We start from the raw sequence: 23212 nt of genomic DNA, 5'->3' as shown, positions 1-23212 counted from the left end.
GTGGGCTTGCGTTATTTGTGCGTTTTCCGTAGGCTCTTATCAATGAAAAATGAATTTTGCCAACCCCCAAAAAATTACGGCAGCCACACTATTTCCACGTTCACCTTAGGGCCTCCCTGCGGTCGCCTTGCGGGCACCTTGAGGCTACCTTGCGTCTGCCTTGAAAATTATATGGCCGCCGCAGGGATGCCCTAAGGTCACCTTGCGACAACAAATCAAGGACCGTACGGCACCCCCACGTTTTCGGTCTCCAGAATTTCTAAATACCCTGTGCAGCTACCCGAAAAATAAAAACATATGTGACTGCTACATTGTTTGACCGTGGAAATACTGTGGCCACCCTATAATTGCTAGTGGCCGTAGATTTTTTAGACCCTACGGCCGCCGACCCAAATGTGACCGAAGCATTAGTCATAATTACACTGCTAACTGCTGAGGAGAATCTCTCTTGCTCTGACAAAGGGTTATTGCCCAAAACTTCAGCTTCTCCTTTCTTTCCACGGAAGCTTGCGAGCACACCTTGATCAATGTTCTGTCAATTCCATCCCTTGCTCTACCTGTCTGCCGACACAGATCTACACAGCCTTCATGAGCAAGACTCGTTCTTCTGTCTCCCAAATGATATATCCTGTTGCCTTAATATCCCTGTTACTCATACGTGGTATGTATAAGGTGAATTTTATCCTGCTCTTCCATGATTGTCTTCATAAAGCAACATGGTAAATTTTGTTGTTTATTTTTATCTCTCATGAAATCTTACCTCCCGTACTTTCTCCAAAGCCAGGGTGAAAATATACATCATGACAATCCATTCTTGCACAGAGGGGATTGGACCCATTTCTACCAGGATCACGTAATTGAACAGCATGAGATATGTGACATATGCCATCTGGATCCACACAGAAATTGAAACATACATGTGAAAAAAAACAACACAAATATAAAAATCAAATAACTTCCCTTGGACTCTTTAAAAATACAACTTCATTTACATAATTTCAATTACCTTCTCAAACATATGGCAAGATAAACAGCTGCAACACAAATAACAGTGATAAAATAATTTATAAAATATAGTCACGATAACAACTCAAAAGCATCCCAAAATGCAAACCCCGTCCACGTCTGCTTTGCACTCAAACTAAACTTGATGAAAGCAACAGCTAATATATATATATATATATATTAGCTGTTGGGTCGCCGAAATAGTTGGGTTGCCGAAATAGGTGACCCTTATTGTCAATAATTCTGTCTGTTTGTTTGGATGTTTGTTCGTTTGTCATCAGCATAATTAGTAGTAAACGTGGGCGGATTTTGACCAAACTCGGGTGGAAGGTACATCTTATGACATAGTGCTTTGGAAATTGGGATGGTTGCTAGGGATGCTTTGGTTCCCTAGCAACAACCGAAAAGCCTTCAAAATTGGTAGCGTTCATGCGAAATCAATTCTGAAAGCCATTATCCCACATAAGGTTATGAAATTTGGCACGAATGATCTACAGGTGATGGTCGATCAAATATATTCCGGTTTTTGTGATATATGGAATACTTTACCCGCAGCACCCCCTACAATTAGGGTATGCGTGAAAATTGGCGAAAATTGAAGGCCCCCTAGCGACCAGGTGAGTGCATTGATACGAATGAAACCTTTGCAGGTTCATGGTACTCAATGAGTACTACAACTTTGCCTCAGGACATATTGACCGATTTCGCATAGGTCAGGGGTCAAAGGTCAATTCGTGCAAAAATCGATAATATGCGAGAGCTGGAGGTGCCTTCGCGCCAAATGGTACTCCTCCTAGGGTTAAGGTCGGATGGTCATGAAAATTCACACTAATCGTCTGGAATACATTGTGCACAAACAATCGAGCCGGATTTTTGATTTAGATCTTTGTTCACCCACAGCACCCCCTCGAACTTTGGGGATTTCCGATTTCAAACCGCATTTTCGGTACTTTTCATTCAAATGGATACCGAGTAGTTATCAGTAGATGGAACTGGATGAGATATGATATGCATAATCTTAAGGTGATTCCCCATCCGCTATATGACATCCATTTTGCTCTATATCTTATAGTTTCCATGCTCGGCGACCCATCGCCGCCTACCGGCTTGTATATATACATATATATATATATATATATATATATATATATATATACATATATATATATATATATATATATATACATATATATATATATATACAAAAACATATACATATATATACATATACATATATATATACATATACACATATATATATTCCCGAGTTGGTTGTCTCTGTTCGGTGACAACCAAATGTAAGAATGTACACAGTACGACAACTCTTCCCTGTGCCTCTACAATTGGTTTCCATATATTTGTACATTTTATTCATTTGTATTCTCTATATTCTCATAAAGGTTTGTTGAGGATTTGATGATAAAAGCTCAATGAGTAAAAAGTTATGGCCTGGACAGACACATGGAAGCTCAATGGTAAATAAATAAACAAAGAAGCGGATTTTTTGTTAAAAAACAAAAAAAGGCCATTTCACACTTGACGCGTTATCATTATATACCATCATTATCATTATGGACCATTACCATTATCACTCTGCAGTTACCAAAGAAGCCCTGAACACTTTTGATCATTTTCCCTGCCAATAAACAGTTTACAGGGAGGGACCTGCACGTAATCGGCTTCTCTAAGAGCAACCATATTTCCGAAACTCGTCTCCAAGGCGAAAAAAAATATAGTATAGTGCTTGACGCTTGGCGCAGCGCTAAGAAGAGCTATTTATCGTTATTATGTCTTCTCCCTTTCACATTTTGACACAATTATTAATTTTTTTTCTTCCATATTCTCGTAATAAAGGTTTGTTGAAAATTTGATGAAAAAAGCTCAGATTATAAAAAAAAGTTATGGGCTGGAAATACCACACGCACACACAAACAATTGCAACCCCACCGCCGCCACGCATAAACCTTTTATCAAAATAAATATCTTTATTTTTTTTTAAATCTTACCGTATGGAACCAAAATTTCACCACAGGAGCACTGTAAAATTCAAAAACCTTTTGACCAACAGGAATGTTACTTTGCACATATTCTTTCTTTTCTTCTGTCATTCTTGATGACCTTTGATATTTTGCTCCTTCACATGTCTGCAGGAGGAATCGATGACATTATGTGATCACTATCTATTCCATGTTTTCATCAGAAAATACTGCTTTGCATTCAACAACTGGAAATCAATTAACAAAGCAATGGATTAAATCAACAAGACATTGATTGTGGTATGCTAACCAACGTGAGAAGCACGGAGAAGAAGACATTTCTGGCGTTAACCATCTTTTGCTCCGATGAAGAGTTACCACCCCCAAGATGTCAGCTTCTTCATGCTTCCCACAACGGTTGCTTTCCTCAATCCTCATCCTGCTGATTTCATCGACTGTTCCACCTGTCCGCCGACACAGATCGACACTCGCCTTCACAAGCAAGACTAGTTATTTAGTTTACAAAGCAAACTGATAACTATAACTTATCTAATAGGACTCTTTAAAAGAACACTCCAAACTTTTTTTTTTTGGATGATGACATTATGAATGGTCAAGACATAAAAAAGGTAAGGTTGGGTCCAAAAGGATGTTTTGCCTGCCTAAAAGTGTCACGAAGCAAGCTTTCACAATGAGACATTTTCACAGAAGCCCACCATTGACCACTACTCAAAAGGGCAGTCGGCAATCCATGGTCACTTAGATTTGCAAGAGTTTATATCAATACACGGACATTAATTTTTTTGTCAAAGAGCAAAGGCATGACTCATCTTTGTCGATTTAAGGTACATTCTTATCAATGATTGTACTCTTGGATACATGGTCCAACAGAATGGTACAGAGATTACCTTTGAGCTGTCTAGCCGAGGTTCGATTCCAGGCCAAACTATAAACTATTAGATTGGTGCCTCTCAGGTATGGTGTTTCTTCAGAGAATGCACCATCCCTCGGATAGATGTGAAACAAGTTGTCCCTTCTGATAGCAATAGTCTGTGAATGTTAAAGATCCCGTGGTCTTTCATAAAGAGTAGGCCACTTATCACCAGCACCCTGGTGCTGTGTCAAGATTGTGATACATTTGATCGATTGAGACTTTATTTTGCTTTCATGCTTTCTGCTTTGCAGTTCTCATAATTTGAATATTTATGGACTCTCCCAACTGTAAAATATTTTTGATGGCTTGTATTCAACTGTTGTTTCAATGTTGGGAATTTCAGACTTTGCAGGGCAGGGTTGAGGACTTGAGTTTGGGAGGGGGAGGGGGGGTAGGGGTGGTTAATGACTTGGGGTTGGGAGGAGGGGTTGAGGACTTGGGGTTTTGGGTTGGGGAGATGGGAGGGGTGACTTGAGGACTTGAAGAAGAAAGGGGGAGGGTAGAACAGAGAGTTGGTAGAGGTGAGTTGAGGACTTGGGATTAGGAGGGAGTAGGGTTGAGGATTTGAAGTCACATTTCACATTACATGTAATTTCTGTGGGTCCCTAGTCCCTACTATTTTAACAGTATTAGTGTACAGCTTAGCAAAAATACAAGGTGCAATTTAGATCAATAAATTGTCAAAAAAAATCTTCCAAGATTGGTTAAGAAAATGAATCTTAATTTTCATTCATACATTGCAATTTAATTCATACACACAAATACAACAATTATACAGTTTTCTTACATTTGCATCTGTGCTGTCATCCCTTCCACCATGCATGTCCCTGTCCTCTTTGTCGAAGTTGCTGGTTTTTTCATTTTCTTGATTTTTAAATTCCAAGGTTAAAATGTATGGTGGGAACAAAATCCCCAAAGTTACCTGCAAGATCAAGCATTACATAGATACTTGAATAACCTCATTATATTCAACATATCAATAGAAAGCGTAATGTGGACGATATTTTTTTGCATAATGGTCATTGCAGGGATCAAGTAATAAAGTTAGTTATTAATTCAATCATGATATTTAGTCATAGATTTCCATGTGTTAATAAAACTCGAAAAATACTGATACCATTAACTTCTCGCATAATTGACCCCACTTTCAACCACTCTGCATCTCATCGAAGGAGAGCTAAAAGCCTTCAGTGACATTATCAATATATTTCAAAAATAACAACAAAAAGAGCAATCAGAGATTGCAGACTGTCACCAGGACTTGTTTTGTGTGTTGTGTTTTGTGGTGTATGTGTCCGAGTGTGTTACAGTAATTAATAGGAGACACAATTAGAACTGCCACTTTATAACTGCTGGCAGTGATGACCGGGTACCAAGACGTCCCGCTTTGACAAAACCCCACTTTGATTGGACACCTGACACTGACCCATGACGTTTTTTAAATTATAATTCTATTAAATTTAGAATGGGATTAAAATAAATTCAATTCAAATCAAATGGAAGACCAAATCGGTACAGTCGTACATTGGAGTAATCAGGACACCAAATAAACAAAAAGCAAAGATGAAGTCATCAGGAGGAACCTGGATAGGATTCGCATTTCAGCTGCTACTCCTCTACCCTCAAATCCATCCAGGCACAGCCAGGTAAGCCATATTCAATTTTTTTTTTTAATTTAAAAAAATTAAAAATAAAAATAAAAATAAAAAAGAACCCACATCAAATAAATAAATAATTCTGCCTGTCACACCATGCATCCAATTAAGTTGAAATTTAAAACATGTATTCCCCATCACCACTAGATTATAATTGTGAAATTTCACGTCGATTGATAAAGTGGTTCCAGATAAAACATGATTTAATATTATTCTTTAATCCAATATGGCTGCCAAACCATGTGACCTATCAATTATTCCTTGACAAACTTGTACACCGATGACTTGAGAAACATTTGTGTGAAGTTTCCCCTCGATCTGTCCAGCCATTCTGGAGAAGAAGATTTATATAAGTTCTCAGGTAAATCCAACATGGCTGCCAAACCATGTGCCCTATGATGTCATATTTGTGAACCTTTTGTTCCTCATGGATAGGTGGTGGTACATGTGAAGTTTCGTCTCAATCTGTTCAACCAATTCAGAAGATTTTTGAAGGTTTTTTTTCGACAACAAGAAAAAAACAATATGGCTCCCGAATCACGTGATTGATGATATGAAGTCCTTGTCATAGGTAAAACAAGAGCTCAAGTGAGCACAATATATGCCCGAACAAGAAGGTATATACAGAATTGTGCTACTACATGGAAAACAGCATCCTGGTTGCCATGGCAACCACTTTAGATGACGAAAGTATGTCGCGACACACCGTCTCCACAGTCTGTACCTATGTACCAAATATGAAACGTGAAAGTTGAAAACTTTGGGAGTTTGAGTGTGGAAAGACAGACAGACAGACAGAGACAGACGGACGACCGGTATCACATAATATATATATATATATATATATATATATATATATATATATATATATATATATATATATATATATATATACACATATACACATACACATACATATATATATATACATATATATATATATATATATATATATATATATATATATATATATATATATATAAATATATATATATACATATATATATCGGGCGTATAAAAAAGTACTCCTTTCCGTGTGCCATATTTCAATTTTTTTCTTCGTGTGGTTTCAGATATATATATATATATATATATATATATATATATATATATATATATATATATATATATATATATATATATATATATATATACATACACATACATATTGTTGTGGTTGACGAAATTCGCAAACCACCATTCAGGTCCCTAAGGTGAGATATCTCTGTAAGTATATGTGTAGTTAGGCCCAAACCCGTTGTTTAGAGGGAATAAATGTAATTCATTCGGGCTGCGACCCCTCTAGATAGCCGTTTTTCTTTTACTATCTTTATTTTGGACCAGCCGCCATTACTACCACCACCAACCACGTCTCAACAGCCATCACACAACAACCACCAGCCGCAACGCAGCTTCACAACAACAACAACGCCAACAGCCACGACCTTTACCGTCACATCTCGCTCTCGCAACCATCGCATCACCGCCATTTCCGCGCCGCTTGTGGGCACCGATACTGGACTCGTGCAGGGCGCGCACCGAGCAGCGTGTGCAGAAACATCACAGCCTTTCCGAAGAAAACGGATCAAAAACGACTCACGCCCACTTCTGTTCCGTCCTATCGGCGAGCGTGGGGCGATTTGGCCCCGCCTCCAGGTGCGTTGGAGTAATATCACTATATGCAAATTAATGGATCAAAAAGCATTCACGCCCACTTTTCCTCGGTCCAATGGGGAGCCAGCCAGAGGTGAAGGGTCGAAGGTAAAGGGTCGAAGGCGAAGGAGCAAGGCCCCGGGGGCTATAAAGGGCTGCGTTCGCTCGCCAAACGGAGCAGTCGGTGGAGTTGGGAAGAGCCAGTCAAGAGAGGAGTCGGAGAAGGCAGTTGGACGGAGCTGTGGAGAGTTGGAGAGGTGGCGGCGGCGAAGGCGGTCGAGGGGGTGCTCGTGTCAGAGTCGGGGAGCTGCGGAGGGGAGAGGCCGGCAACGCGACCGAGGTCGTGGTGGAGACGCTCGTCGCGGGACCCGAGACAGGGAGATATCCTCCTTCCCCCGAGCATCAACAACCCCCTCCTGTTTCCCCCCGCGCTGAGATAGTGCGAGAAGGGGGCCCCGTTCCCACCCCATACCAGGCAGTCCCAGCGAGGCCCGCGGAGTCGGGGCGCCAGCGCCATTTTGCGGCTCATCACCAGACGGGTAGGCTCGAGGTGGTCTCGGCCCCAGGCCGTCTGCCCCCTCATAGTGGAGGGTGGTCCCTTTTTCTTTTGCTTTGAGTATATGTGTTGTCGGCGCCGTCTGTGAAGTAAAACTGTATGTGTTGCCGTGTGCTCGGTAGTCGGTTAGCTCTGCATTGTCTTTTGCTTTTACATTTGCTTTTTGTGCATTATTGTGTGTTTCTTCTTCTTCTTTTACATTTGCTTTTGGTGTAATTGTATATGTGTGCTTTCCGTTCATCGTGAAATAAATGTGCTTTATGTTGAACTGTTTTCCCGTTTCGCTTCGTCTTTTCCTTTATTGAATCGCCATCTTACTTCACGTAAAGGGTTGGTCGTGGGCTAAAACGCCCGATAATTAATCGAACCGTCGAGGCCGACGATAACACTGCTCGGTTATCCCGATAGTACGGAACGGGTCGCTTAAAGTGGCCCGTGTCCGAAGTCGACCTGCGGCGAGGTGCGATCGCCCGGTCTACCCTCCGTGTGGGTACTTAGGTAGGTCGAATTTGGCGAGCAACCCTATCCCATGCGGGGGCCGATTAGCACGATCGTGGTGAGGCCGAAAGGTCCACCCGTGACTAGTTCCCGGCGTTAGTCCGAGAGGGTCACGACGGGATTGTCCGTCCGGTGGGCGACGTGCCGCGATTCGAGTTACGTGGCCGTTCGCACGCCGGCGGGCGCGAATCCGCAACAATATATACATATATTTATATACATATATATATACATATATTTATATACATATATACACATATATATATATATATACATATATTTATATACATATATATATACATATATTTATATACATATATACACATATATATATATATCGGGCGTATAAAAAAGTACTCCTTTCCGTGTGCCATATTTCAATTTTTTTCTTCGTGTGGTTTCAGAGATACAGAGATCCAAAGTTTTTCCGTTTTTCCAACATGGTTGCCACACCACGTGACCACGACGTAATAATTTTCAATAAATTATCAATAAAACATTCTACATGAGCAGCCGCTCCCATGGTGAAAATTTCGTCTCAATCCAAAAAGCGGTGGGAGAAAAACACGAAAGTTCCGTGCAGATAAACAGACAAACACACAAAAAAAGGAACCGAATGCAACACCCTCTCCTCCGGCGAGGGTAACAAGGTGTCATGAAGGAGATTATTCACACAATACAGAATTTGAAGGAAAAGTATCCCAAAGTCACAGACAAGATAATTTAGGTTAGGATTTCACACCACTTCATTGGTATGTATTCAAACTGCTATGTAAAGTGGTAAGGCTATATATATATATATATATATATATATATATATATATATATATATATATATATATATATATATATATATATATATATATATATATATATATATATATATATATATATATATATATATATATATATATATATATATATATATATACATATATATATATATATATATCCTGGTGTTGGCGCAGTGGTTAGGGCAGCGGCTTGGGATCCAACAGGTCCTGAGTTCAAGCCCCATTGGGCCACTGAATTAATACACCAGGGGGTTGACTCAGCCTGTCATCCTTCCGAGGTCGGCGAAGTGAGTACCAGTATACTGGGCTGGCGTATACCCCGGTTAAAAGAGGTGTACCATATCCCTGTGTCATAAGAGGCGACCAGGGTTGCGTCAGGAAGGGCATCCGGCGTAAAACATGTGCCAAATCACTATGCGGATCATATGGATGATCCGCTGTGGCGACCCCTAACGGGAGCAGCCGAAAGAAGAAGAAGAAGATATATATATATATATATATATATATATATATATATATATATATATATATATATATATATATATAGTTGCGAATTCGCGCCCGCCGGCGTGCGAGCGGCCACGTAACTCAAATCGCGGAACGTCGCCCACCGGACGGACAATTCTGTCGTGACCCTCTCGGACTAACGCCGGGAACTTGTCACGGGTGGGCCTTTCGGCCTCACCACAATCGTGCCAATCGGCCGCCCCGCGTGGGATAGGGTTGTTCGCCAAATTCGACCTACCTAAGTACCCACACGGAGGGTAAACCGGGCGATCGCACCTCGCCGCAGGTCGACTCCAGACACGGGCCACTTTAAGCGACCCGTTCCATACTATCGGGATAACCGAGCGGTGTTATCGTCAACCTCGACGGTTCCGATTAATTATCGAGCGTGTTTGGCCCACTACCAACCCTTTACGTGAAGTAAGATGGAGATTCAATGAAAGAAAAGACGAAGCGAAACGGGAAAAACAGTTCAACATAAGGCACATTTATTCTGCGGCACACGGAAAGCACACATATACAATTACAACAATTATGCACCAAAAGCAATTGCAACAAAAGAAACACAACAATGCAGAGATACTACCGACTACGCGAGCACACGGCAACACTTACACAGTTTTACTTTACAGACGGCGCCGACAACACATATACTCAAAAGCAAAAGAAAAGGGCCACCCTCAACGACAAGGGGACAGACGGGGCCTGTGGGCGCGAGACCGGGCGGAGCCTATCCGTCTTGTGATGAGCCGCAAATGTGGCGGCGGTGCCCCGACTCCGCGCTCCTCCGCGGGTTTCGTTGGCACTGCTTGGAATGGGGTGGGAACGGGCCCCCCTTTCCGCGCTATCTCAGCGCTGGGGGGGGGGAAGGGGGGATTTTGTTGATGCTCTGGGGAAAGAGGATAGCTGGCTTGCTTGGGTCCCGCGACGAGCGACTCCACTGCGACCTCGACCGCGCTCCCGGCTTCCCCTCTCTGCAGCTCCCCGACTGACTCCGAACCCCGACAGACTGACTCTCCTCCAGACCCGTCTTGACTGCTGCTGCCACACTCCGCCGCCGCCACACCTCTCCAACTCGCCCGAGCCCAAAACTGACTGAATTCGCCCCGCGCTCGGCGCTTTATAGTACGGCAGGAGAACCCATATGCAAATTTCCGGATCAGGATGAGCTCGGGGGCGGAGCCACGCTCGCCCATTGGACGGAGGAAAAGTGGGCGTGAACCTCCCCTGATCCTCGAATTTGCATATATCGATTCTACTCCGACGCGCCTGGAGGCGGGGCCAAATCGCCCCGCGCTTGCTGATAGGACGGATCAGAAGTGGGCCTGTATCATTCCTGATCCGCCTTCTGCTCGGAAAGGCCGCTTTTTGCACCCGCGGCTCGGCGCGCGTCCCGCACGAGGCCAGGACAGCCTGACGCTCGGCGCCCACAAGCGGTGCGGGAATGGCCGCAGAAGGAGAGGCGAAGGTGGTGGAGGGTCTAAAGTGGCGGTCCCTGGCCACGGTGACGCTTGGAATGGCGGTGATGCGATGGTTGCGGGATGGTGTGCTGTGAAGGTAAAGGTCGTGGCTGTTGGCGTTGTTGTTGTTGTGAAGCGGCGTTGCGATTGGTGGTTGTTGTGTGATGGCGGTTGAGACGTGGTTGGCTCAAAATAAAGATAGAACAGAAAAACGGCTATCTTAAAGGGTCGCAGCCCGAATGAATCACATTTATTCCCTCTAAACAACGGGTTTGGGCTAACTACACATGTACTTACAGAGATATCTCACCTACAGGACCTGAATGGTGGTTTGCGAATTTCCTCAACCACAATATATATATATATATATATATATATATATATATATATATATATATATATATATATATATATATATATATGTATGTACTGTTGAGGGTCGTATGAGAGCTAACCACACAGAAACGGACAACAAGGGAAGCAGTCGGGGGATGCTGACGTGTGCAGAAATATGGGGGGGGGGAGACATATCTCAGACAGAGATGGGGGGCGAGGACGTAGAGGAGACGGTAGAACACAGAAAGACCACCGACCTTCCTGTGGTGAGAAAGTGAGAGACCCAAAGACTCAGCCTCATCACATACATATCTCACAGGAGATACCAATGATCCTAAATGCCTTGGTTTCCACAGCTTGAAGCCGAGAAAGGGGAGAGGCAGGAGCACCAGCCCGGACGGGAGAGCAATACCCCATCAGACTTTGTGTACGAAGCAGTATGAAAGCTTTGTGTGTGGTCGGGAGCTCAGGTGTGCCAAGGAAGGACTTTGCACGACGGAGGATGCCCAGTCGGCAACTGGCTTTGGAGGCCATGTTGGAAACGTGGTTTTTCCAGGAAAGATCATGGCAGATCGTGAGACGCAGAAGCTTGAATGAAAGAACTTCTTCAAGAGGATTGTTGAGAAAGTAGATTTGTGGGGAGGGGGGTGGGTCCAGATGGTCCTTTCGGAGAGAAATAGTGAGAATGTGAGATTTCTCTTCTCAGGGTTGAAAGACATGTTCCACGTGTTGCACCAGCTTGTGATTTTATCCAGATCTGCAGAGAGCGAAGAAGCTGCTGCTTGCCGATCTGAGGGATGGCAGATGGTACGGCAGATGGTAGGGTCATCAGTAAACACTTAAAGAGGATTTTCCAGAGAGTCAGAGAGATCATTTATGAAAACTAGAAAATGGACAAGGCCCAGAACACTGCCTTGAGGAACTCCAGCCTGGACAGGAAGAGGGGATGAGAGAACTCCATTTAGGGCCTCACGTTGGCTGCGACAGGAGAGGAAGTCTGCAAGCCATGAGTGGAGATGGCCTTGTATACTATAGGAAGAGAGGTTGGTGAGCAGGACAGGGTGCCAGACCGTATTGATAGAACACGATATGTCTGGAGAGATGGCTCTGATTTCATGTACAACACCGAGGATCTCCATCCATTGTTGGTTGAGAAGAAGCAGCATATCCAGGGTCGAGTGACCTCGTCTGAAACCAAGTTGATGACCAGAAATCAAGCCATTGGAGAAGAGGAAGGATTTAATGTCTGAAGCGATGATGGATTCCATAACCTTGCTGATGATTGGTAGAAGGCAGATTGGTCTGTAGTTGCAGGGATCTGTTTTTTCACCTTTTTATGCAGAGCGGTAATGTTTGATGATTTCCAAGCTGATGGCAGATAGCCTTGAGCAAATGCGAGGGGTGAATATAATGAAAGAGGGTGAGCAAGAGCAGCAGAGAAGGTTTTTAGGACACATGGGCTGATGCCATCTGGACCGGTTGCAGAATCTGAGTCGAGGTTTGACAGCAAGCTCTCCACCTCGTCAGGAGAAATGGACACAGCGTCCAGGAACAGATGGGTGCAACTGGGTAAAGTGGGTTCAGAAAGCGATGGGTTTGGGACAAAAGATTTTGAGGCAAACACGGAGTTTAGGCATTCAGCCTTTTCACGTGCCGAGTCAGCTGTGTGGCGATTTTAGGTAAGGGATAGGATGGAGGAGGAACATACACCAGAAACAGACTGAACTAGACACTACCATGATTTGGAGGAGGGAGACAGATTTGAGAGTTCAGACTTGAGATTAGAAAGATGTTATTTTCTGGCTCTCCTGAGTGGAGACACACACACTTGTTACGAGCTTTGTGGAAGGAAGAGATTGCCTTCAATTGGATTAGCCTTCCATGAGGCGAAGGTAAGTTGTTTCAGGACAACTGCCTCACCACAAGCTTCAGTGTGCCATGGGTGGGAGGAAGGGAAGGACAACTGAAGACAAGATGGGATAAATCTCTGCATGAGATCGATCAAATTTATATGAAGGAATTCCCAGAACGAGTTGATGTCGTAGGAAGTAGAGATGGGAGGCCAGTCTAGAAGTTTGATGGCTGCTTGAAGTCCGTGTCAGTCAGCCTGAATGAAATGTCAGACTCGACGGTACCGAGGAGGTTCTCTGATAACCGCCAGAGAGACGTCCACTTTGACAAGCACGTGGGCAGATGAACCGATTGGAGTGGAGGAAGAACAGCATATATTTTCAGGGAAATTGGTCAAAATCAGATTGAGAAGGTTTCGTTGGGAAGGTTTAGTGAAGGGAAAGCATTAATAGGTATTTCCTAAATAGCAAGGAACCTGTCTTCAAGGACGGGATAATTCCTCCAGAATTACAGACGGGCGAATTACCCCAGAATTAGGGACAGGTTAATTTCCCCATAATTTGTGTATTTTTGTGTGTGTGGCTTGTAATACCCTCTCCCACTGGGAGTGGCACTATGCCATACATATTGTCATGCTTACCACCCCATGCTGTGACTGTTAATATTGGGTAAGGTGAGGAGCTGCAAGATGCCACTATCGTCGCCTCATGGATGGCCGGCACAAAATGCATAAATAGTCCCTTTGTGGATGGCCGGCTTCATGCCAATTCAGAGGAGAGTCTAGTCTCCTTAATTTCCCTGGCCCTCCCCGGTTCAGACAGGAAGGACAGATCGTGTGATATTCTGAATCCAACTAACTTCTCTAACACTGACACCACCTTCCAAAGGTGCAAAAAAAACAGGATGACTTGACATAAATGTGAAGTCCTTGTCACAGGTTAAAAAAAAAAGATATATCCTACACAAGCACATGGTCCATGCTCAGGTCTTACACTTTTATAAATGGCCCATACCCCACACATGTAACAATATTTACAAAAAGAGAATCGGGGTCCTTCCCCACCTGGGGACTTCAAATTTATTTATTTATTTTACAACTTAAAACCTTCCTGTGCTCACCCCAAGTACAACCATCAGTTTTCCTCCCATGCCATCCAGTGCTTCAGGAGTGCATATCAGTCAAACAAACAAACACACAAACAGATACTTCTCTAATTATATATACGGTAGTACGATGATTATTTAACAACTCACACCAAGATGAAAGCTTTTGTGTTAGACCTTTATATGTCAAAAGTGTCCCCTTGTGTACTCTTCCACTGTGAATCACAACTTGAGTTCTCCAAGAATTTTGCACCTCAATGATCCACACTCTTTCCCACGAGAACCCATCCACACATTGGGTCATGTGCAAGACAATATGAAAAAACAAACAACTGTATAGCCACGGTATTTGCATTTATTTACCTTCATGAAGCAGTTTTTACGCACACTCAGTGCACCCATCCACATGTTGTTTAGCAGCATCTGGCTGCACGTGTGGGCAATGAAATCCCTGTGCTTGGCAGCCACAGCTAATTTGAGACAGGTGAAGCCACTCCAACTTTTCAGCTGACAGGTAAGTAGCCTCATGGCCAAATGCTCATCTTGGTGATACATCTGATCCAAAAGGTCCACAGCCAGCTGCCCAAATTCCCTGCAGTCAGTTCCATTCAAAAAAAGCCATAATGATAACCTCGATGATCATCATTCAGATTTTGTCATCATAATATATTCCTTCCTAAAATATTGATGGCGTAATAGTTAGAAGGTCTGCTCTAAGTCTGGATGATCAGCGGTTCAAACTCAGGCCGAGTCATACCAAAGACTACAAAATGATGCTCAGCATTTCAAAGGATAGAAAATAGACAAACAACCACAAGTTGGTTATCACAGTGCAGGGCTTTGATAGGCTGAATGGCCTCCTCCTGCATTGAAATTTCCTGCAAGGGAACTAATTAATAAAACGAGAAGGGCACTCGGTGGAGCGCATACCTCCGCCACATAATGCCTGATCCACGAGAACATATCGGGCCCAATACATTTTTGAAATATCATGCTGTACAGGACTATATCGGTTTTGACCCTATCTCTCAATGGTGAAGAATCACTTTATAAATTAAATAATTCTCGTATCCAGATCCGGATTCAGATCTTCACCAAAATCGAATCAATTCTTCCTTGTCAAACACCCAACCTGTCCACCATTTTGTTTTATCTGAATACATCCATAACCTTTGGAGATATTGTGCTCACAGACAGACAAACAGACAGAGAGGGGTAAAAACATAACCTCCGTCCACCTTTGGTGGCAGAGGAAATGATTGGCGACAGAAATAACAACCAACCGTAATATTTATTATCTCTTAAAATTGGATGGAAGAGAAATAACGAACTAGATAAGTGACTGAAAACAATGCAGATTGGAAAAGGATTTTTTTGCAGACTTACAAGTGACTGCAGACAACTACTATTCCACTCATCAATCCACAAAAAGACTGCCAAATGAAATGCAATACTTCTATTTGAACAGCTCCGATTAGTCTAAACTTACTGTGGTGTATGCCGAGGGGAAAGTGCGGCCTAAGTCTATTTTATTGGGTGGTCGCTGGACAACCGTTATTCTCAGGTTTTCTGTCTGTATGTATGTAATGGACAGCTCTGGAGGCCAGAGGAGTTTACTGATTTTGATGAAACTTAACTGGTAGGTTCATACCAGGATCTAATTGTACGCTTTAGATCACCGTTGCTATGGACACCACCGTTGCCCAGCAACGGGACTTTGAAATTTTTGAAAAAAATCCGAATTTTTTTTTTATGTATTTTTTTTACTGTATTTTTTTTGTATACTGTATATATTTTTTGTATACCGAATATACTGTATTTTTTGGAAAATCAAAAATCGGCTTCCGCGCTTTTATGCACACTATAATCAACCTCTTTGTCAAAAATTTTCAGCCCGATCCGTCAAAAACTGTATGACTAGTATGCAATTATATAGCGACCACCCATGTCGCCTACCAGCTTGTGAATCTGTTAGCTGGGCAATGACGTTCGACTGGAGTCGATTTGGGCGGGAATTTTGAATTTTCCCATGCTGTTAGTGATAACTCACTAACTCTTTGTAAAAAGACACTGGTACATTTGCCCTCCACCAGCTCATGCCACGGATGGGTCCCCATCTTAACATCCATTACAGGGAAGGCACATGTTGTGATGTAATCCCATGCTTGTGAAACACCAATCTGAAAGTTTAAAATCAGGTCGGAAAGTTAATTCATACTAGACGGCTCAAAGGTAAGTGGGCTAATGGATGAAATCAACAGGATGTTGATTTAAGGTATGATGACTACTGTCGGAAGTAAGGAGAAGGTAATGTTTTAGGTGTTAACGCTTTATCGGAGCAAGAGAGGGCTCATTTGTACCATTCTGTCAGGAAAATAAATGAAATGCCCTATTTGTTCCAGTGCGGTAACTCAGTTGCAAAACAATTGTTGGGTTAATCTTCAACTGGCTGAACTGCTTTGTCATTCAAAATATTACAGGAGACTATCACTTTATTTTTTTTGGAAAATGTTGGGTTTCTGGGCCATTCACTGCAGACGGGTGAACTGTGAAACTTCACTCAACTGTGAAACCTCTCGAAATCACAAACCCAAACAAAATGGCAAAAATTCAACCAGATGGCAAACTTCATGTTGAATGAGCCCCACTCACCAGATCTGTCACCGCCACATTTCTATCTTCATGGCTATCTGAAGAACAATATCCACAGAGGAAGGCAACCTCACTGAACTCAAAGCAACAATTATATATCGATAAAACTCGCTTAATTCCTTCAGTGGAATGTGTCAGAATGATAAACCATTTTGCCAATCTAATCCAAGTGTGCTTGCTTCACCATGGCAAACATTTTAAGCACGTCACTTAAGCACGGTCAAGGTCCTGCCCAAATCAAGGTAATCTCAGCCAACCATTGTGCCATTTGAGTGATAAATGAGGATGTTATATTAAATACTTTGGGTTCTGGTATTTTTGGGGGGGGGGGCTCACCCTGCTACAAAAAGCAGAGCTCGTCATACGTTGGACTTTGCTGCCAAACTCTTGATTAAACAAAAGAGCATCACCGATCCAAATGAAAGTGTATTTGCCTGGGTCATAGCTCGATACTGTTGGGTCAGGTCAGGTATGGGAGCATGTGCCAGAACAGCGCGTCGCTGCGTCCACTTTCCGCCGGTACTCCAGGGGCCTCCGTCTGGCCATCCCCCAGGCAGATGGCAGGCCCATCCCCATCTCCTTGAGATGATGGTCAACCTGCTGCAACCATGAGGCACGTGGTCGGCCCACTGGCCTCCTCCACTCATGAGACTCCCTCGCTGAGAGAATCTGGTGAGCAGGATCAGCGTCAGGAAAACGAGCCACATGTCCATACAGCCGCAACTGACGCTCACAGACTATGCAGGCAACAAATTTAATTTGACTCTCTCTCATCCGAGTCTCTCTCAGCAACCGCTCATTGGACACAAAATCCGACCAGCGATAGCCAAGGATTCTCCGAAGAGACCTGGTACCGAAGGAATTAAGTCTCCGTCTCAGATCCTTGGTCAGAGTCCAAGTCTCGCATCCATAGAGCAAGACTGGAAGTACCAAGGACCTGAAGACTCGGACTTTCGTCCTCCCGCACAGGTACCGGCAGCGCCACACCCCATGATCCAGTGAATCCATGACTCCCCAGGCCTGACCCAGACGTCTATTGACCTCTGACTCACAGCCAGCAGAGACATGAATATCACTGCCAAGGTAAGTGAATCTCTCCACGACCTCAACATCCTCACCACAAACAGACACAGACAGGAGAGCAGCATCCAAGATGTCACTGAAAGCCTGGATCTTAGTTTTGACCCAAGAAACCCGTAATCCCAGCGGCTCCGACTCCTCCTTCAGCACCTCGAGGGCCCCCAAACGGATATCTAAAGTCTCCGCAAAGATGACTGCATCATCTGCAAAATCAAGGTCCGAGATCTTGACATTCCCTAACGATGCACCACAGCTTGATCTCTCCGACATCCTCCCTAAAATCCAGTCCATACAAGTGCTGAAAAGTGTGGGGGCCAGTACACACCCCTGACGAACTCCAGTAACAACTGGAAATAAGTCAGAGATGGTACCACCACACTTCACAGCACTCTCAGTACCAGAGTAGAGTTTTGGCACCAGATCTACCAGATCTACCAGAGTAGATCAGTACCAGATCGATCAGTTTTGGTGGCACCTCACGAAGACCAACAATCCTCCAGAGGACATCCCGATTCACTGAATCGAACGCTTTACAGAGATCAACATAGGCTACAAGCAGCCCTTGCCGAAACTCTCGTCTGCGTTCGGTGAGGACACAAAGAGCAAGGATACGGTCAATCGTTGACCTCTTTGGTGTAAAGCCTGACTGCTCTGGACGCTGGTGCTCAAGCAGATGGTGGCGAACCCTATCAAGAATTATCCGAGCAAAGACCTTGCCCGGCACTGAGAGCAGCGTCACCCCTCGGTAGTTGTTGCAGTCTTGGCGATGACCCTTCCCTTTCCTGAGAGGAACAACAAGACCCCTCTTCCAGTCAGTTGGGATGATGCCTGTGTTCCAGGCAGAGCACAAAACTGCATGCAACGACACGAGTGCAGCATTTCCACCACCCTTGAGAAGTTCAGCATGGATGCCACAGATCCCTGGAGCTTTGCCCCGTTTCAACTGGTTCACCGCAGCCCGTGTTTCCACAAGCGAAGGTGGACCACAGTTGATTCGAGGGTCAGCAACAGGGATTGTAACACCCTTGACGTCCAACTCGACAGCTGGGGGATCAGCCTGGTACAAACGCTCAAAGTAACCGGCACAGCGGGCCTTCACTTCAGACTCCTCTGTCAAGAGCATACCACTCTCTGCTCTAATTGCAGTGTTCCGAGGGATGGGCTTGGATGAACGCAATGCGCGAATTCCCTTGTAAGCGGGACGAGGATCACCTGTCCACAGGTGATGCTCTACCCCCTCACAGATTCCTCTCACATAAGCCTCCTTGTCCACCTTTAGTGCACGTACAGTTTTACGCCTCAGCTCCCTGAACAGTTCAGCTCTGCCATTCAGCCTGGCCCTGCGACTCTGGTCAATGGTATCCAGTGTCCCTTGAGAGACAAAATTCTTCTTTGCCCTGCGGTGAGTTCCAAGACATCCACCGGCAACATCAAGGATGGTGGTCTTGAAGGCACTCCACAACTCTTCAGGACCCCCCAAAGCACCCAGACCCCCAAGTGTCCTCTCAGCCTGTTCGCAAACTCCTCAGCTACTGTCTCATCCCTGAGCTTGCCAACATCCAGCCTAGGCTGGGATGGTACCATTCTCCAGGATTTAAGGTGCAGCTTTAGAGTTGCCACAACAAGCCTGTGGTCAGTATTGAGGAACTGAGCACTCCCGTGGACCCTGCAGTTCTGGATCATCCTCCAACGACGGTCAATGAGGACATGGTCAATCTCCTTTGCCACACCGCCAGCGTTGGAATACCAAGTCCAGCGATGAACTTGTGGGCGCTGAAACCATGAACCAGCCACCCGAGTTCATGACTTCTTGCAAAGTCAAGGAACTTAGTGCTATTCTGGTTCATAGTTCCTGACCCATGGGGACCAACACACACCTCATAACCATCCCTATCAGTTCCAGTCGATGCATTGAAATCCCCCAAGACTAGAAGTGTATCTCGTCTGGGGCACTGATAAACCACAGACTCGAGCGTGGCGTAGAATGCATCCTTCACGGTGAGATCACTCGCCTCAGTCGGAGCATAAACAGAGACCAGGGAAATGACACCTAAGGAGTGACGAATCCTTAATCTCATAATACACTCGTTGACTGGTGTTACCTCAATTGTCATTGGGGTCAGCTTATTGGACACAGCTACAGCAACTCCTTGGGTATGGTAACCATCAGAGCGACCAGACCAATAGTAGGTGTAACCACCCACCATTATCTCGCCGCAATCCGGTCTCCGAACCTCAGAGAGAGCTGCAATCCCGATGTGCAAACGCTTGAGCTCAGATGATAACAGAGACAGGTGATCATCCTCTCTTAGAGATAGGACATTCCAGGCACCCACCCGAAGGGACCGCCTCAGGTTAACCCAAGGAGACCGCGGTCTGGTGGACGACACCTCAGCACCACTCTGACACACTCTCCTGCAATCTGACCCAGGGATGTTACCCCGTGGTTTCCCTCCTATCATCAAAGAGTGGGGGTCCCGAAGGCTTTGCCCCAATCCCATCATCCGGTGAGCTGCCCTGCGAAGGGAAGCTGCACAGGAGGTACTACCACAGAGTGGGTTTTCAGATTTTTTTGCGTTTTTGTGTTTTGCGGAATGAAAGGTTTTACGGTGGCCGGAGTGCAAATCCTGCCACCAACCTCCTAATAAAAAAGTAACCCAACTGCAGGAGGACGTCCGCAGACTCAGTTGGGCACGAGATATGGATGGCCGTTGGCTCACAAGGAGCTCCTCCGCCCTTTGATTGTATTGGTATTGTAGCGTTTATGATAATATTTTGGCATGGTTTTACAACACGTTGATCCCAGGATCATGACATGATGTCCCTTTCAGTGTTCCAATCAAGCTGAGCATGATTAGGTTTTATGGCCAGTGGTCCCCAACCTTTTGATCCGACAGGCTGCATGCACTACTCCCAAGGATGTTGGGAGCCAGAAAAAATTGATGCATTTTATTGAGAAACGTGATACTGTCACACAACGTTTGTGTTGAGAAATCGATACAACGTTTGGGGTTTATTGGAGTATTGTTTTTTTAAATAATAGATTTTATATGTATTCGATCGATCGATTGTTCACGCACTGTAATTCTGAACAAATTTCCGTTCGGGGTGTAATTAATTTTAAATACTGCCGAAAGATGCCGGAAGGTAAAATCAAATTGATTTGATTCCTCCCGGCGGTAAGCGGCAGTGGCCGGCAGCGGCATTGTGCAAGGCTTTTCAGGTCACGGCGCCGGCCGGCAGTGGCCGGCAGAGGCATTGTGTAAACCCCTTTAAAATTGCTCCATGGAATGTGTTTTGATTGGAAAGTCCTCGCGGGCCGCAGTATAGGGCTCCGTGGGCCACATGCGGCCCACGGGCCGCAGGTTGGGGACCAATGTTTTATGCATTGCTCACGTTGTGACTGATAGATGGGATAAAAAAAATATTGTTCCACCATAAATGGAATAATTGAAATCCTATATCGATCAGTCAGGTTTTGCAAAATGAGTATGCTTCAGGACTGCACTGCACTTTCACGACTGCTATTTAAGGATTAAACCTTGCAATCCTCAATGTGATTGATAGAAGATGTCTAGTTTGGGACATGAGTCGGAAACTTAAGCAGAGATGTGCATGGAAATGTGTGGCTGTTGGGTTAGTTCAACCAGATAGGTTAATATGAAAATAGGTCTCGGTTCTTGTCTGTACCTTTATCAAAACAAAAAAAAGATTGAAAATTTATCTCTTCTTTCAAGCACAGTTTGAGCCGAAAGTCGACAGGAATAATTTAAAAACAGAATGAACTATTCGAAGCAGGAAAGGGTGTGGATTTTTTGTTTGTTTGATTCAAACTGATTGGTCAAATATCTTCCTTGAGAGGTTACTGGGCAACTAATCTTTTCAAATGAATAGATGCCTGGGCAACCACCAAGTGAAGGTCTCAAGACCTCTCCTCCTCAGGGGGTACTGCTCATGTCATTGGCCATGATGGTGCACCAGTAAGTATCATACTGTCTGCTGTACAGCGAGCTGCCTAGTAACCACAAATTATTGTTAATGTCACCTCGATTTCAGAGACAAGCGGTTATGCAGAGGGAGTGATATAGTTATCGAAAATGAGCTGCAGATAAAGATGGAGGCCTGGAAAAGGTCAAAGGTTAATCCTGAAATCAGGGACACCAAAGCTTTGCCTGTGTTATGTTGCTAATTTTATAACATTTTTCTCACATTTTACATTACTGTAGCTGGATGGTTACACACAATACTTACTTTGAGTGGAGGTCCATCTCGTGATAAACATCATCAGCTGTGTTGCTCTGGGAAGCTTCGTGAGACATTGCCTTGAAAAGCTTGCAGGCAACAAGAGCCTTTGCTAAAGCCTCTTCCCCATGCTGCCAAAAGAAGAGCGCCATACGCTGGCGCTTTAACAGCACAGCCCAAACCAGCAACTCGTGGAATGGGTATGAGAACTGGTTGAGCTGTGGGTCTTCCATGTCAATGTCAACCTTTTCTTCTTTTCGTTTCTGTTGCCTTTTACGATTTATCAGTGGGTCATCCTGAGAAAAGAAAAAATGTTTTTATTTGATACTATATATTTAGAGAGGTTCATATTGTCACTCATGTGCTTTTGAGGTCAACTACACAACTTGAAGAGGCTCATCATCTTGGGCAGGTTCAAAATTAGATGATCCACATTCAAAGTTACATTATCCAGACTCATAGTTTAGTGCATGAGGGGCATTCAAAAAATTATCCAACCAAGCTACTCATAATAATACTAAGACACATGAACGGCAGTTAATTTTCCAATATAACATATATATAAGAACATGGGAATAATTGTGACCATTAATAATAAGAAGTTGGCAGATGAAGGTGATGTGAGCTGACTTCCAAGCAGATGGAAGAGGTCTTCAAACAAATGATAGGGTGAATTGAGCAGAATAATTGGACACTTAACGCCACTAATTTATTGACTCGTGCTTTTTGGAACATTATACCTTCAGGAATATATCACAAACATATCAAAAGTGCAAGCCAAATGTCTGCTACTAATCAAAAGTGATTTAATTGAGCCTGTTATTCAGTGATTGCAAAATGTTGAAAGTAAAACTTTGATACAGTATCAGCATTATCTTTATTCTCCTCTCATTCACCAGCAACTTTTAC

General features: G+C 44.0%; 1 protein-coding gene across 1 annotated transcript in view; it reads right to left on the bottom strand.

Annotated features, from left to right (window-relative positions):
• Positions 1–563: 563 nt before the first annotated feature.
• LOC147015170 (transient receptor potential cation channel subfamily M member 1-like) overlaps positions 564–23212 on the bottom strand; it is a 102932-nt gene continuing 80283 nt past the window's right edge. The window contains exons 18-22 of the mRNA XM_085849095.1: positions 22313–22599; positions 14693–14921; positions 4703–4837; positions 3012–3149; positions 564–889 (exon numbers count right to left, since the gene is read on the bottom strand). Coding sequence (XP_085705221.1) covers positions 740–889; positions 3012–3149; positions 4703–4837; positions 14693–14921; positions 22313–22599 — 939 coding nt within the window. The 3' untranslated portion in view covers positions 564–739. The remainder of the gene's footprint in view (positions 890–3011; positions 3150–4702; positions 4838–14692; positions 14922–22312; positions 22600–23212) is intronic.

Source organism: Eptatretus burgeri, chromosome 12, assembly GCF_056783735.1.
Source record: "Eptatretus burgeri isolate ZD-2024b chromosome 12, Ebu_testis_v1, whole genome shotgun sequence".
Lineage (NCBI taxonomy): Eukaryota > Metazoa > Chordata > Myxini > Myxiniformes > Myxinidae > Eptatretus > Eptatretus burgeri.
The sequence above is the reverse complement of the archived record's forward strand: the minus strand, read 5'-3'. Positions and strand labels throughout refer to the sequence as shown.